This window comes from Eretmochelys imbricata, chromosome 15 (assembly GCF_965152235.1).
Source record: "Eretmochelys imbricata isolate rEreImb1 chromosome 15, rEreImb1.hap1, whole genome shotgun sequence".
NCBI classification, from domain to species: Eukaryota; Metazoa; Chordata; order Testudines; family Cheloniidae; genus Eretmochelys; species Eretmochelys imbricata.
The window spans coordinates 19,973,485-19,990,496 of NC_135586.1; the positions used below are offsets into that span (position 1 = coordinate 19,973,485).

Consider the following 17,012-nt stretch of genomic DNA (forward strand, 5'->3'; position numbering starts at 1 on the left):
GTCCGAGTTAACATTTAAAAAAAAAAAACAGGCAAACCCATGGACAAAAATGTCTTTTCCCTCCCAAGAGCAAATTACTAGCAGTCAGTAAAAAAGAACAAGAGGACTTGTGGCACCTTAGAGACTAACACATTCATTAGAGCATAAGCTTTCGTGGGCTACAGGCCACTTCATCGGATGCATAGAATAGAAAATATACTAAGAAGATTGCATATATATATATATATACACACACACACACACACAGAGAGAGAGAAGGTGGAAGTTGCCATACAAACTGAAAGAGGCTAATTAATTAACGTGAGCTATTATCAGCAGGAGAAAAAAACTTTTGTAGTGATAGTCAAGATGGCCCATTTAGACAGTTGAGAAGAAGGTGTGAGGATACTTAATTTAGGGAAACAGATTAAATATGTGTAATGACACAGCCACTCCCAGTCTATTCAAACCCAAGTTAATGGTATCTAGTTTGCATATTAATTCAAGCTCAGCAGTTTCTCGCTGGAGTTTGTTTTTGAAGCTTTTCTGTTGCAAAATTGCCACCCTTAAATCTTTTACTGAGTGGCCAGAGAGGTTGAAGTGTTCTCCTACCGGTTTTTGAATGTTATGATTCCTGGTGTCAGATTTGTGTCCATTTATTCTTTTGCATAGAGACTGTCCGCTTTGACCAATGTACATGGCAGAGGGGCATGTATCATGTGCACAGCTACCAATGTGACATATGCCACCATGTGCCAGCAATGCCCTGTACTATATGTTCCATTCTAGGCATCCAATGGAGTGAGTTGTAGCCCACAAAAGCTTATGCTAGACTAAATTTGTTAGTCTCTAAGATGCCACAAGTACTCCTGTTCTTTTTGCAGATACAGACTAACACAGCTGCATTCTGATAGCAGTCAGTTAGTTACTTTTAAAAGCCAATGCCCTACGCATTTTAACAAAAAAAACCAGTGAAAGTGTATTGAACATTATTTACCCTACAAAGTACTGAAATGACAGATGTGTTATAAAAATGTACACTTTATTACACCTTCAGGTAGGATACATCACTATTCCTTACAATCCTACTGATCAAGTACAAATATTTATGTTCATAAAGTATTTACAGGTAGATTGACTTTCTAACACCTTCTTGGGAGAGTGACAAAGAAAAAAAAATCTGATTTTAATCTTCATTAACTGACCTTAACAATAAAAAAAAAATTGCCTCTTTAGACGCTGCCTCTTAGACCCTTTAGACCAGCACATTGATGTAGTCAGCAGTTTTTTCCCAACTGTTGGAAGTGTTCCCCCTTTCAAGTACATAAGAGCTGAACACTTGAAAGTAAAATGGGGCGTACTACTTCTAGGCAATACTTTTGGATGAGAAACAATATACTGTACATGCTGTCTGTTATCCTGTTGTCATTGCATTTTAACTATTCCACTGCCAGCTCTATTAGTTTGTGTTGCAGAGCTGCTAATAAAGATTAGCTAATGGCCCTGGCTCAGGTGCAATCAGGGGAATCTAAAAAATTGTTCGCTAGTTTGCTCATGTACGAACTTAGTAAAAAAAATTCTACAACTTGGGAGTCCAGGAAAATAGTAAGATGCAGGAGAAAAGAAGTGATGAGATTAAAAAAAGATAAAAAATCAGGAACGCTGCCTGACCCCAGTGTTTATATTCTGGATCTTAACTGATGACATATTTCCTACTTAAAACAGAGGAGCTGCTTGTGAATTCTCTTATTTAAGCCATTTGTGCTACTGTTTGATACGAATAACTGTATATCTATAGAAATCAGAACAAAAGATATACATATGCTTTTTCCTTTTTAATTAGACTCCCCTCCTAAAATATTGAAAAGATTACAGAATGGGGAGGGGGGGAATCTTTTTTTAAAAAAATCAATTTTCAGAAATGGAATATTACCATTTTCATTGAATTTCATGTCTGTGTCCTGCAGTTTTGTGGCCAAAGTAAAACAAATCTATTCATCCAAGAGCTTTTTGAATCCTCTCTTAGTGCTGTCAAACAGGCTTTTGCAGCATTTCCCCCCGCCCAGTTCTATGAAGCTTTTTCCTCGTTTGTTTGATAACAATAAGGCAAACTGATGTGGAGGAAGAGGCATCCAAAATACCCACCTGAAGATACATTCATCATTAGCTTTAGTAAAAGAATAGTACAAAAGTTAGATCTTATTCTTTACACAATTGAAGAATTAGTCTTAGATTTACATTTTCTATTCCCCACTCCCCCAAGCTGAAAGATGAGTAGAAAGTACTGAATATTTAAACATGTTGCAAAAGCAGAATTAAACTGATGTATTAAACTCCATCTGTTCACGATTTTCCGATTTGGAAGTCCCATAAGAAACAACTAAGGGCCATTTGTTTAGAGATACCAATTAAACAATTCTTTTACAAAAAAAAGGGGTACACTTTAATACACATCTACTATCAATACAGTATTCAGCACATGCCTAGAATATCCATTATTTTAAAGTGAAGTATGAGAGTGAGCGCACAGGTTGGGTGCTTCAATAAACTGTACACAGAACTACTAACAAACATTTTAAAAGACTTACAAAAATGGAGGATGAAACATGGTTCTTTTCTTTTTAATTACAGATACTTACAAATTTTCACATTTATTGGCTAAACTCTGCAGGGAGAACGTCAAATATAATTGGTTCTTCTGAGGGATGATCACCTCAGGTGAGAACCACATGAATAGCTTTCACAGCCAGGTGGAAAGCACTCTGCTACACAAGTCACACTTAGTTCTTGGTATGGCTTTGCAATGGATATTAAACGCTCATACACATTACAGCAGAGGACTGCATATTCTTATTGGCAGTTATACAATATATTACATGGATGAACTTTACCAACATTTAAGGGATATCACCATTTTTTGTGAAGCTAGGCAGAAATTAAATGTAAATAACATTTGCATCGTATGGTTTGAACAAGCACAGAAAATAAGACCTTTCTGCTGGGGCAGAATGCGCCTTGTATAAACTTTATGAGTATTTTCTGAAGTTTTTTTTGTTTGTTTTGTTTTGAGAGTTTCCATGTCAAATGTCCACCGCCAAAATCCTTCTGTTAAAAAATGAAAGGGATTTATCTTCATTTGGATGGAGATCTGCAGAGAACCTGCCCACGTTGCCATGGCTTAGCAAACACAAAACGTGGTATATCCATGCTTATTTCAATTTAATCATTAGTTCAACTAGGTTTGGTGGGTGCCTTCAATCTGACAGTAGGCGTCCTCATTTGCACTTTTGCTTGCTGGTTTTGGGCTTCGGACGTTGCTGGTGCCTGGGCTGGGTTCTGTACACCTGGGGCCTGAATTTGGGGAGATGCTGTTGTCACAACTTGCTGCTGTATCAGTTTCTGCTGGACCACTTGAGCTGTAGCAGTTGTTGCTGGAATCACTTGGACTTGTTGTTGACCTGCAGTCGTCTGAGACAGTGTCACAGTTTGGGGCTGAGCCTGAACCTAAAAATATGCAGGTGACAGGAGATGAAAACGTGGTTCAGTATTAAATACATAGAGTTCTTCATTAGTATTCTGCACCACAGTACAGCAGTTTACTTGGTTGGATGTTCTTACTTCTGACTGACAGGCAGGCGAACCAATCACAGTAGACAGTTTTTGGGCACACACACCGCACTACCTCTTCCATTTGCAGTAAGGAAAGGAGACAGGGTACCTGTAGCCCTGTGCATTCCAGCTAAAAGCCAAGATAATTATCACCCAGCCTTCTTGCAGTGGGTCAGAGAGCATTCTCCCTTCGCCCCCCACAAGAGAGGTGGGGAGGATATGGTCATTGGATAGTCAAACATTCCAATACTGTTGTTTCCTTCAGGTGAAGGAAAGCAGGGAGGAGAGGAGAGGGGTTGGAAGAGATCAAGGGAAAAGCATCAGCCATTGTGGGTAAAGCCACTGGAGGTCCCTTGCCCATCTTTAAAGAAGGCAGTGGGGACAGGGGGGCTACAGCAGGCAGTCTCTATCCCCACTTGAGTGAGGGAGCCTGGTCCTAGCACCTAATTTGCACAGCTGTGGCCACTGCAGGGGGGTTTTCAATGTTCTTCAGCTTGTCTATCCATTTTGAGATCACAGGAATGAAAATGGAGGAGCAACATCAACTGTCACTGCCTTCATCAGAGGCAGAATGAGGAGGGGAGAAGTGAAGCTTAAGCAGAGTGCCCAAGTCTCACCGTGAGAGGTTCAGCAAGCGCCCGCCCGGTCAGTCAAAGAGGAAACCCATCCATTGTGAAGTGTTGCGTTAAGGGTGCAGATAAATTGTAAACACTGAAGGTAGCATTTTCAGAAGTGTTTAGCCCTGGCCTAACTGTGCTCCCACTGAAGTCAATGGTAAAACTCCCACAGCTGTAAAATGGGGAGAAGGATGCGTACTTCCTTTGTAAAGGGCTGTGAGATCTACTGATGGAAAGTGCTTTATAAGAGCTATGTTTTTATTGATTGGGAGCAGACTTTAGGTCAGCACTGATCACCTGAAACTCCTACCCTTAATGTTTAGGTCTACTGAAAAAGAGTAAGACATGTTTATTGCTAATGTTCTGAAAGCCTTTATTCCAAACAGTTTAAAGTCAACTATCAGCTACTTAGGGCTTGTCTACACTTACCGGGGGAATCAATGCACGGCAATCGATACATCAGCAGTCGATTTAGCAGGTCTAGTGAAGACCCACTAAAATGATCGCAGATCGCTCTCCAGTCGACTCCTGTACTCCACCTGAATGAGAAGCACAAGGGGAGTCGACGGGAGAGCGTCTCCTGTCGACATAGCGTAGCGTAGACCCTGTGGTAAGTAGATCTAAGTACGTCGACTTCAGCTACGTTATTCACATAGCTGAAGTTGTATAACTTAGATCGATCTCCCCTCGTAGTGTAGACAAGGCCTTAGTTTTTAGTTTCCTCTTCATCTGCCTCATCCTTGCTTGCCCCATTCCATTTTGTGTTGCACTGAATATTTCTTTGTTTTCTGTGAAGCACCTGGCACAACTTTGGCCACTACAAAGTAACAAACAAGCTTGTAATTCTATTATTTTCTCCTATGCTTTAAATAGAACAATCACTGAGTTGGCTGCCATTAGCTCAATTCTCTTCCTATCCATCATTATCTTCGATTACACATCATGATGAACAGCCACAACTTTTAGAAGCTCTCTTTAGCTGCAGAGGACATAAGAGAAGCTGATTTAGGCTCATCAAGAGTAATAAGAAATAGAAATATATAGCAGTTGATCACATGCCCAGTGACTGCAGTTTTACATAAGAACGGCCATACTGGGTCAGACCAAAGGTCCATGTAGCTCAGTATCCTGTCTTCTGACAGTGGCCAATGCCAGGTGCCCCAGAGGGAATGAACAGAACAGGTAATCATCAAGTGATCCACTCCCTGTCACCCATTCCCAGCTTCTGGCAAATGGAGGCTAGGGACACCATTTTAATTTTTAGGAAAGGCAACGAAAATACTAGGTATTTTACAAATTTTACATACTGTACAGGGGAAAGAAAAATACATTTCTCCAAATAAGAAAACCTGCAATAGATTGTTTTCCTGTGTTCAGCCTGAGTGCCCCTTACCTGTTGGGAAACGGAAACCATCTGCTGAATATTGGCAACAGTTGCCTGTTGCTGGACCACCTGTGGAAGCTTTGAAACCTTTAGCAGCATGAAACAAAAAAGGGGATTAGAGAAAAATGACGAATATCTTGTAGATATTTATTTTCTCTATACATGTGGTAAAATAGCTTATGATGGGTCTGTCTATTATCAAGCCACAGCGTTATTTAAAATATGCTATTAACTAACTGTCCTTTGGAATGCCCATCCCAGTGCCATTGGACTGGGTAGTGTGGAATTCTGCACTTTGGTGGTGTTCTTTTTTCATCAAAAGCTTTAGGACTATTGCACTGAAGAAATCTTTTGGGGCCAAATTTTCAACCACACCTTGTATATGTGAGACACTGTTGCTAAGCCATTGAAAAACTACAACAAGGTTAGCATCCGATGAAGTGAGCTGTAGCTCACGAAAGCTTATGCTCAAATAAATTTGTTAGTCTCTAAGGTGCCACAAGTACTCCTGTTCTTTTTACAGCAAGGTTAGTAATTCCAAAGGGTTGGACTGTCACAGCCCTTACTTGATTGTGCAGGGGAATAAAACTTCTTCCCCTCTTTAATCTCCTTGCTTGCCCTGGTTAGATAGTGAGCTAGCTGTGCAGAGGAGAGCAGGAGCCACCTGCCCACTACTCCCCACTGTATGCAGTGTTGATGTAGCCATGTCGGTCCCGAAATATTAGAGAGACAAGGCAGGGGAGGTAATCTCTTTCACTGGACCAACTTCTTAGAAGAGCTTGAAAGGTTGTCTCTCTCACCAACACAAGTTGGTCCAATAAAAGAGATCACCTCACCCACCTTGTCTCCCCTTTGCAAACAGGTTGGCAGGAAGGTGATGGCAAATGGGAGTAGAGCCAGGGCTCTACTCCACCTCTTCTTATCACTGGTGAGAACAGCTTGGTGGGTGAGCAGTGGGGAGTAAACTGCTTGACGAAAAGGGTGACGTAACTTACTTCTCCACAAAAGCAAGGAAGGTGTGGGGGACGAATCGTGACTCTCCAAGTCACAACTCATTCTCTGACCTGCTCCCGGGTACAAGACAGAACCTGCGGCAGACTACAAGGTTGCAATCCCACCCAGTGAGTTTTACAACTACAGCCACTTTTTAAGAACATGTAACTAGCATTGAAGCCAGCAGCAACTAAAACTCTAACCTGACTCTACTGCAGTAAGACTGTGGTCTTTGCTACTTTCTAGTCACACAGAATTAACTTCAAGGGGAGAAGTTGTGTCCCTGTACCTGTATCTGTGGTTGCACTTGCTGGGTTCCACCGGGTTTTTGGGCCTGGGAAATTGGAGTTGTCAGGAATTGGGTTTTAATGGCTGGCTGTGCACTATAGGTAACTTTCTGTTGCTGTGAAGTCTGATGTTGGGTTTGGACAGTAACCTTTTGCTGTACAGTAGCTTGACCTTGTGCAACCTGGGGCTGGATGGCTTTCTGTTGCTGTGCTGTTGGATGATGCTTGAGTTTTAGCAGCTGTTGGACATGCACTGGCTGTGCCACCACTGTCTGTCCTCCTGCAAATTAAAAAAAGAAAAAAGAGGAGTCTTCATCGTAGCACTTCTGCTAAGCGTGTTTAAGGAGTGCTTAAATCCCACCGATCATGGAGTACAGAGATTTATGCTAAACTTTAAGCACATAAGTTATCCCATTGAATTCAACAGGACTTCTCACATATTTAAAGTTAAGGAAAAGTCCTTGCAGGATCGAGTCCTAACAGTGCCTTTCTCTCCAGCTGGGAGTGCGGTAAGAGACCGTAAACATGCAGCAGCCTTTTAAGCAACAGAATCTCTCTCGCCCTTCAAACAAAAGTGAACATTCTAAGCATGTTCTGTGAAATTAGCTACGAAGCATGCGTGTGCCATCACCATCACTGATTTTAAAAGAGATGTGGTAGTATATGCCAGTGTATCTAAAGGCAGGATTAAGCAAAATTTCACCGCATTAGTATTAGAATACCCTGTTAGAAGAATTTTTTACATGTCATACTAGACACTGATCTGAAATGAGTATCTGGTACAGAAATATCAGTTAAACTGAATCTCAGCTTGCTACTCAAATGGCTTTTAACTCTATTCTTAATTAAAGACTATTCTTCTCAGAGATTGTGTGATTACTATGGTTTTATACAAAAAACCGGTTCACCACCTATTCTTAAAGGGATACTATCAACTTCAGTAAATATAAGTGCAAAGTACTTCACTTAGGAAGCAAAAATCAAATGCACAACTACAAAATGGGAAATAACTGGTCAGGTGGTAGAACTGTGGAAAAGCATCTGGGTGTATAGCAGATTCCAAATTGACTGAGTCAACATGTGATGCAGTTTCGCAAGGCAAATATCATTCTGGGGTGTATTAATACGACTGTCATATGCAAGATGCAAAAGGCAATTGGGCCCTGCTCTACCGGCATTGGTGAGACCTCAGCTGGAGTACTCTGTCCAATTCTAGGCCCCACCCTTTATGAAAACAAGTGGACAAATTGGAGTGTCCAGAGGAGAGCAGCAAAAATGATAAACGGACTACAAAACCTGGCCTATGAGGAAAGGTTAAAAAACCTGGGCATGCTTAGTCTTGAACAAGAAGACCTGATAACAGTCTTCAAATATATGTTAAGGGCTGCTACAGAGAGGACTGAGTTCAATTGTTCTCCATGTCCACTGAAGGTAGGACAAGAAGCAATAGCTTAATCTGCAGCAAGGGAGATTTAGGAAAAACTTTCTAACTAGAAGGGTGGTTAAGCTCTAGAATAGGCTTCCAGGGGAGGCTGTGGAATCCCGATCACTGGAGGTTTTTAAGAACAGATTGGACAAACACCTGTCAGGAATGGTCTAGCATTTACTCGATCCTGGCTCAGTACAGGGGAATGGACTTGATGACTTCTTTAAGTCTCTTCCAGCCCCATATTTCTAATATTCTATCATTTAAAAAGGAAATCATACTTCTCTCTGAAAATTCCTTACCTACGATTGTTAAAAGTAACACCAAAGATTACTATAACTGAAAGGTTACATTTACTTTTCTCTGTCCTCCTTGTTAATTTTGTACACTTGACAGAAAATCCAGCTGAAGTTATGGGGAGTCTTTACATTAACTTCAATGGGTTTTAGATCAGGCCCTCTGCACATAGATAAGTTTTTCTGATTTGTATTATTTTTCCACAGCGTAGCAGGAAAGAGAGAAAACAGTTTAAAAATAGCCAGATGTGACTGCAGAAGCACGAACTGTCCAGGCAAATCTAGTACTTGAAACGTTTTAACTCATTTTTAAAGTAGACTAAATTTCAAACTGTATCCTGTTAAGTCTTGAAATGAGATGGAGAAAGCATCTTGTACTAGACATTATTTGAGGTGCCACAGAATTTTTTTAAAGCACAACTTTAAATGACATTGTATTTCAAGAAGCATAACGAAGTACCTGCTGCTTTCTGTGGCTGCCCAATAGCAACGCTAATCCCAGCAACCGTAACAGGGAGAGTTGTAACTCCTGCAGATGACACAACAGCAGCTGGAACAGACACCACGGGAGGCTTTGCCAAAGTAACTTGTGCTGCCTGAGGTGTCTGGGCCTGGATCTGTCCTTGTGCTTGAAGCTGGGAAGCAGGAACACGAGTCTAAGCAGCAAGGAATCAGGATTATTGTACAGAAAAAGAATATCTGGTGTATTTAACTAGGTCATTGCAAGATGATAACTGTATGTTCAGAAACTAAGGACCTGATTCTCATTTACACTAAGACCCCTTTACACTGCTCTAACAACATAAAGCAAGCTTAAAGTGGGCTTAAACTACATTTACATTCACTTTACGTCCCCTTTACGCTGCCAGAGCAGTGTAAAGGGGCCTCAGTGTACATGAGAATCAGGTGCTAGATTCAGATACAACATCTCATTCATTTTAACCAGTGTAGAACTAGCTGTTTAAGTGCATTTTTAACTAAGTGTATAGCAACTTACAAGACGAGCAACCTGCAGGTTTGTCACAGTAGTGCCTGTAAGTACTGCTCCAGGCCGTGACGCTGCGACAGCAGCAAGTTGTTGAGTTTGCTGCTGCTGTTGCACTTGTACTTGTGTTGTCTGTTGTTGGGCCCCTGGCTGTGTCTGCTGCTGTGTTGCTTGCTGCTGAGGAAGCTGTAATTTCTGTTTCTGCAACTTGAGCAGCTGCTCCTGAAAGTAGAAACACTTTTATTGCTTTCAATTTCATTATTGATTTTAGGAAAGGCGGATATACCTCCAGTGGGAGCAGACTTTGAAACTTTAAGCTATGGGAGTTCGCCTGCCAGTTTTAATCAATGAGCAACGGAACTAAGAACGTAGCTCCTTTACAGTGTGGCTCTCCAGAGAGCAAATACCTAGTGCTTATTTACTGTTTTACTTCATGGAAGTACTTAACAAACTTGAACCAGTTAGCATGCCCTGTGCTTCCATGAAATTTTAGTCTCACCGGCAGTGAATTTAAGAGAGAACCCCTGTTTTCTGTCTAGTATGAGAACATAGGTCACCGCAGACGACATCACTGGTAAGTGTTTAAAGAAACAGGAAAGAACAGCATTCATGACATCTTCGGAATGTTTCCCTCACCTGTGATAACTTCCCTACAGGTTTTATTTGGGCTGGAGACTGGGCTTGTGCCTGGGTCTGAATCTGTGGAACTTGCACCTGAGCGGCCTGCTGCTGCCTGAGAAGCTGGAATTGAGCAGGTATGACTGTTTTGCCAGAGAGTTGAACTGTTGGCGCAGCTGTAAATAAAGCAAAAAGGCTCTGAAGAGAAAGTTCCAACATTTGATTAATTTAATCAACTTCACTGAAACAGTTCTAGTACAATTGCTAACCCTTCCTTTTTCGCGACACTAATTCTGAGGAGAGATTCAGGATTAGATGAAAGGAAATAGACTGGGTAGGGAGGCCCAAATGAACTATATAAGCAGGAACGCAATAGGATCATTGTTAGCAAAACAAAAAGGATAACTAACCCCTGTGACTCTATAGCTAAACAAACCCATTAAGAAGACTCAGACTCACATCCATCGTTTTACACCAATTTATTGCTCTATACCACCACTTGATTTCTGTATCAGTCATTAATGTCAGCACAGCACTGGCTGCTCGAGCTCACATATTAACAGGTAGGTGAATAGCTAACCCCAGCGCCTGCTGACAAAAGTTTATGTTAAAATGCTCTTAAGCAGTTTAGGGTTATATGGCTCCTGGATTAATTCAGAAAAACAAACATCTGCTTACATATGTTAAAACACATGCAGTTTTGCACTAGTACTTTTCACATAACATCTTTCATTTTAAGATCTCAAAAGCTTCACAAACTTCACTTGAGCCTCACAACAGCCCTTTCTCTTCCTGTGAGGTATCTTCATTTTATGGATGTGTAAACCAAAGTACAGAGTGGATGAAAATAAGAGATCTGAACAGTACATAAGAGAACAGACTAGAATCCAAGAGTCCTAGAGTGAGTCCCCTATTCTAACTGCTACACTATACTTCCTCGAACAAGCCTCACTCTGTCTTAATGTAACGTCTGAATAAACTAGAGGTGGAATCCTTATGAAGATGTCGTGCCACAACACTGTTCAATACTATTTACTATAAACTCTGGGGTGAACTGAAAATTAATTTATATATGTGTACATACGTGTGTACACACACACACACACACACACACACACACACACACACACGCGCGCAACATAAAATGTTCTCCCTCCATTCAACTCCTTATTTGACACTGAAAACTACAGAGAAAGGACCCTATTGTCTTTGCTTTGTAAGCTTATGCTGTTTATTAAAAGTGGCATAAAACAATAAAGGCTAGCTCAAACTAAGAGTAAATGAACACAGACTGCATATAGTTTTTCTTGATTAGATAAACAGAGCAAATAAATAAATACTTTCCTTTCTTGAAAATGGGGTATGGTCAAGAGCAGTCAATAAAGCTGTATTTGCTGCACTTGCATATAATTATTATGCATGTTGATTAAAGTAGTGCCTAGGAACCAATTAGTATATTTTCTCTATTCTGCACTTAGTATAACTTAATAGAGGAAAACGTGATTTCTGGCACTAAGGATAAGCAGGTTAAAAGTTTTCAGCAGTGTTTAACAGCTGTACTGCTGGTAAATTCTGACTCCAATATTCTGAGGCTGAGGTGGTCAAGTAAGTTACAGGAAGTTTAGGCACTTAAAGTACACTAGGAAAGAATCACCACACAATTATTACCTTGCGTACCCTGAGTCACTAAGGATCTCGCCTGGGTCTGTACTGGTGTTAGGTTGGTAGTTACCACGGCTGACGCAGTCACGGATGTCACTGCTCGAACACCCTGGGTAGATGCTATGGTCACCAATTCTGTTGATGCAGCAGGTGCTGCTGCTGTTCGCTGCTGAGTATGTACCACCTGAGCAGAAGAAGTACCTCCTGAAGTCTAAGGAAGAAAAAAACCATTATTCCTCACTACCTTCAACTTACATTTAAAACCATAGAACCTTCTGGAAACAGAGGACATATTTTAAGATACAAATGTCATAAATAAAGGCAAATATGTACATACCTTTCCAGTCTATCTAATAAATGGCCAGTCACCTCATTCTCAGTATTCTGACCTGAAAGCCCTTAACTATACTATTGAAGTGTGAATTTTCCCCCATTTGCACTCATCAGTTTTAGATGTCTTGTCTATAAGAATGGCCATACTGGGTTAGACCAAAGGTCCATCTTGCCCCATATCTTGTCTTCTGACAGTGGCCAATGCGAGGTGCCCCAGAGGAAACAAACAGAACAGATAATCACCAAGTGATCCATTCCCGGTCGCCCGTTCCCAGCTTCTGGCAAACAGAGGCTAGGGACAACATCCCTGCCCATCCTGGCTAATAGCCAGTGATGGACTTATCCTCCATGAATTTATCTAGTTCTTTTTTTGAACGCTGTCATAGTTTTGGCCTTCACAACATCCTCTGGCAAAGAGTTCCACAGGTTGACTATGCATTGTGTGAAGAAATACTTCCTTTTGTTTATTTTAAACCTGCTGCCTATTAATTTCATCTAGTGACGCCTAGTTCTTGTGTTATGAGAAGGAGTAAATAACACTTCCTACCAGTCATGATTTTATAGACCTCAATCATATCCCCCCTTAGTCGTCTCTTTTCCAAGCTGAAAAGTCCCCGTTTTATTAATCTCTCCTCATACAGAAGCGGTTCCATACCCCAATCATTTTTGTTGCCCTTTTCTGAACCTTTTCCAATTACTTTGCATTTATCAACATTGATTTGTTTGTGTGTATTTCAAAAAAAGGATCACTGATCAGAGATGGACTGGCAGTGGTAAAGGCTGAATGATCTAAGAAGTCTTTTCCCATGTCTCATTTATAACCGTATTTGTTATGCAACACATTTCCATTAGCTGCATCACTCTCTTCTTTGGAAAATATACAGACTGGTGAGAATATACCAGACTAAATGAAGTTAGCTATGGGCAAAGTTATATACATAAAACTAACAAAAAATTAAATGCTAGAAATTTATTGTGCTGCTACAATCTGCAAGTAAAAATAATTAAATTACAGTACAACTACTGAAATTTACTCACTGTCAGTGTCCCAGGTATAACTGGTGAAGCCAGACGTTTATTAATAGGCTGAAAGGTAGCAGCAGGGACTCCAGCAACTGTATTCACTATAACATTCCCACTCACAGTAGCTGAAAGTAAACCCAAAAAAACCATGAGACTACTACAAAAAAAAAGACAAAGGAGTATTTCTGTATTTCTTCACCCATCCCCAGTGCTTCACTAAAAACATCTTACCAGTCTGTATACTTGTCCCAGTGACTGCTGTTTTGATTGTGCCAGCCTGTTTAGAAGACAATTTGAATAATATTTCAGAGACAAATTGGAAAACAACTTAGTGCAGGTCTTTAAAACTACTTTTCTGTTTAACGTAATATAGCTGCCCTATTGTGAGAATGAGATAACTACCAAAATTTATATATAAAAAAAAGATCTTATAATAAAAGTGCATAGATACTTATGTGCCATTTCACCATGTAGCACATGTGCAGCTATATATGCATATATCCATCTCTCTCCCAGAGCTGTGGTTCTTTGATTCTTCTCTAAAGAAATTAAATCAGCACCTACTATAACGAAGGCTATGACTTTGTCATGGATATTTTTAGTAAAAGTCATGGACAGGTTACGGGCAATAAACAAAAAATCACGGAAGCTGTGAACTGTCCCTGACTTTTACTAAAAACATCCCTGACAAAATGGGGAAGGAGGAGGGTCCAGCACCCTGCCCCCCTGGCAGTGGCTGGGAGCTGCAAGGGAGCTGTGGGGGGAGGCGGGGCCCTGCCAGCGGCGGAGGCTGGGGAACTGTGGGAGGGGGCCCTGCCCTGGGTTGCTGAGCAGCTCCGAGGTCCCTCTGCCGCTTCCGGCTGGGAACTGTGTCTGGGGGCCCCCACCACCTGCTGAGCGACTCCAAGGTCCCTCTGCTGCCGGCAGCAGCAGCTGGGAGCTGTGGGGGGGCCCCACCCATGGCCGCTGAGCAGCTCCAGGATCCCTCTGCTGCTTCCGGCTGGGAACTGTGTGTGGGGGCCCCCACCACCTGCTGAGCGACTCCAAGGTCCCTCTGCTGCCGGCAGCAGCAGCTGGGAGCTGTGGGGGGGCCCCCACCCATGGCCGCTGAGCAGCTCCAGGATCCCTCTGCTGCTGCCGCAAGCAACCAGTGGCACTGGAACATTTTTAATAGTGGGGGGGCCCTTATACCTGTCCACCCCCCCACACACACCCTGACCTGGGGCTGGGAGCACGGTCGTGTCTCCCGGGGAGGCGGGCGGGCGGGCGGACCCGGACAGGGGTAAGAGGGCTGAGGCTGGAGCCACAGCTGGAGGCAGGGCCAGCAGCTGGGACCCTCAGGCACAGGGCCAGCGGCCATGCACAGGGCCAAAAGTGGAGGCATGGGACTGGGGCTCAGCGTGCAGGGCTGGGAGCAGAGCCCCGCATAAAACCTGAGGGTGCGGCAGCAATCCCCACACCCGCAGTTCCCGCAGCTATGACAGGACCGGGGGGGGGGGGGGGGGGGGGAGGCAGAGACTGCTCACGACGGCTGAGACACTGCAGGGTGAACCTCTGCCAGCGGCAGGTCAGTTCTGGAGCTTAAACTATAACATACAAGATCTGTAGCCTCCGAAACATCAGTCCGACTCCTATTATCAGTTCCACTGGCACAGGTTCTAGAGCTTGTTCAGAGCCCCACTGAAGCTAAGGAGGCATGTCATGGGCCTGTATTCGTGGATCCAGCTATAGGATCAGGGCCATGCTGTGCTAGAACAGTTCTTCTCTCCCCTCCCCAGCGGCTACCTCCTACCCCAGAGCGTATGTCCTTTCACACAACCTTTCGGTTTTGAGCTGCTTAACAGAATCTCTTGGCAAAATTACTCCTTGGTGTCAACTTCTTACATCAATGGGAACGAATCTGGCCTACAGTCTCTTTCGGTTAACATGTATCAACTGGTCTGTAATGAAGACTTGTCCCATACAGTCGGTCATAACTGTCATAAATGAGTTTCTTCTCTCATCTTCCTTTTGACCCAGCAGACAGATGGGCTGAAGAAAGAGGCAGCACCAGAAAGCCTGGCATTTCATCATGTGATTCTTCAGGGACTCTGACACTTGAACTGGTGATCTTGAGGAGAAAGACCCCAAGTCATTCTAAGAAGTTTCACATTACTGTCTGAGCAAAGGAACAAGAGTTCCACAAAGAAAATGCATCTCTTGAACTGCACTGTGCCATATTCCTCCAGATAAAACATCTCCACAGGTAGAGGGATTTAAAAAAAAAAACCAAAAAACACTACAGAGAAGTTGTACTCCCCAAATTACCTGGATGAATTTTTTTCATGTACCTTGCCCGTATCTGCTCAGATTTATCAGACAAAGAGGTAGTTTTACTGGCTGATGTCCTTGTTGATGGCAGTTTCACATCAGAGACTACCACAGCCTACTATCTCAATTCTAGCATGAATTCTCCAAGGAATCCTAATAAGTGAGTGGATGAAAACCAAGATATGCAACCTATCCAGGAAATGAATAGGGTACTGTGACTTAACCTACTCCATATCAAGTCAGAATTCTCACTTTCGATATGAAGAACGTATGCATAGATGGTGCACACACAAGAACTGAAGTCGCTGCTTCAGAAGCGGCAAGCCTTCCCTTTCTTACCAATACTGCCGTGTTGGCCACAGTAGTTACTGCAGTCTGTACCACTGCCTGTGGCTGCTGAACTACCTGGGCTTGAGTCTGAGCTTGCGCTTGCTGTACAGCTGATTGCTGAGTTTGCTGCTGGCCAGCTTGCTGTTGCTGCTGAGGCTGTGGGCCTGTCTGCTGCTGTGCCCTCTGCTGTTCAGCCAAAGCCTGGGAAACGTAAAAGAAATAGGTTTAGTAAATTCTTCAAAACAGCACATAAAACAAACCTTCCATTCTCAGTCAGGAGTTAGCCATCAACATGCTTAGTAACCGATCTCCAGGTGTGCTCTATATAGCGTGCCCTTACATTAGCTGATGAAGCAGGGCAGCTCTTACTGGATAAAATATGAATGGGGGCTACAGAATGAACAACAATAAAATGAGGAAGTAGGTTGTTTTTTGAGTGTGTCTCAAGAAAAGAGAGTCCTAGGTGCTTGTGAATACTATTACATTAAGTCAGGCCAATAGGAAACTTCCTGCTTCAGGAATTTGATGTTCAAACTCAACTAAAGAGAAGACTGGAACACTGCATGTGCAGGCCACTATCGTGGCCAACTTCCCTTAGAAGTCAGCTCATGTCACATTCCCATAATTCATTTTCTAGAGCAATTTTATTTTGTTATTATTTAGAAGACAGAAATTAGTGGACTACTGCTGCAGTAGGATATCGAACAGGAAAAGACTGAGCTCAAAAGTAAAAGGAAGTAATATGGGTTTAATGCCCACAAATTACAACTACCCACTCATAGCAAACTCAGAACACAATGTTGGTAAGTTCAGGCATAGGATGGAAGGGCATCTCACTTGATTGCTTTTACTGCAGTCAGTTTATATGATTGAGATGTAAAGATGTACCTTTTTCTCTTTTGCAATACGCTCTGCTCGGAGGGATGCAACCTGAATTGGGGGAAGTGGCTTATCATAGTTGATTCCACTAGGAATAAAAGCAATAAAAGAATTTAGAAATGAACATTTTAAAAAGAAAATCCCAGTTTTTAAGCCATTTTTAAACCCTTTAAGAGACAGTGACGACCCACCTTTCTGCAAGCACAGAAGCATGCTTTGGATTCTTCTGGAAAGGATTCATGCCAAGTCTGAAATTAACCAAAATTACATTACTGGAGAGA

The 17,012-nt window shown here is 42.3% G+C and overlaps 1 protein-coding gene across 6 annotated transcripts in view; it reads right to left on the bottom strand.

Annotated features, from left to right (window-relative positions):
- Positions 1 to 1,002: 1,002 nt before the first annotated feature.
- The window catches only part of EP400 (E1A binding protein p400), a 64,246-nt gene continuing 48,236 nt past the window's right edge, over positions 1,003 to 17,012 (bottom strand). For 4 of the 6 annotated variants that reach the window (XM_077834700.1, XM_077834697.1, XM_077834695.1 and 1 more), the window contains 12 exons: positions 16,923 to 16,979; positions 16,741 to 16,819; positions 15,862 to 16,053; positions 13,444 to 13,489; positions 13,228 to 13,337; positions 11,863 to 12,067; positions 10,213 to 10,370; positions 9,589 to 9,798; positions 9,052 to 9,247; positions 6,872 to 7,149; positions 5,599 to 5,676; positions 1,003 to 3,483 (listed from right to left, as the gene is read on the bottom strand). In XM_077834700.1, coding sequence (XP_077690826.1) covers positions 3,211 to 3,483; positions 5,599 to 5,676; positions 6,872 to 7,149; positions 9,052 to 9,247; positions 9,589 to 9,798; positions 10,213 to 10,370; positions 11,863 to 12,067; positions 13,228 to 13,337; positions 13,444 to 13,489; positions 15,862 to 16,053; positions 16,741 to 16,819; positions 16,923 to 16,979 — 1,882 coding nt within the window. In that variant the 3' untranslated portion in view covers positions 1,003 to 3,210. The remainder of the gene's footprint in view (positions 3,484 to 5,598; positions 5,677 to 6,871; positions 7,150 to 9,051; positions 9,248 to 9,588; positions 9,799 to 10,212; positions 10,371 to 11,862; positions 12,068 to 13,227; positions 13,338 to 13,443; positions 13,490 to 15,861; positions 16,054 to 16,740; positions 16,820 to 16,922; positions 16,980 to 17,012) is intronic. The other 2 variants (XM_077834698.1, XM_077834699.1) reach the window with 2 other exon arrangements.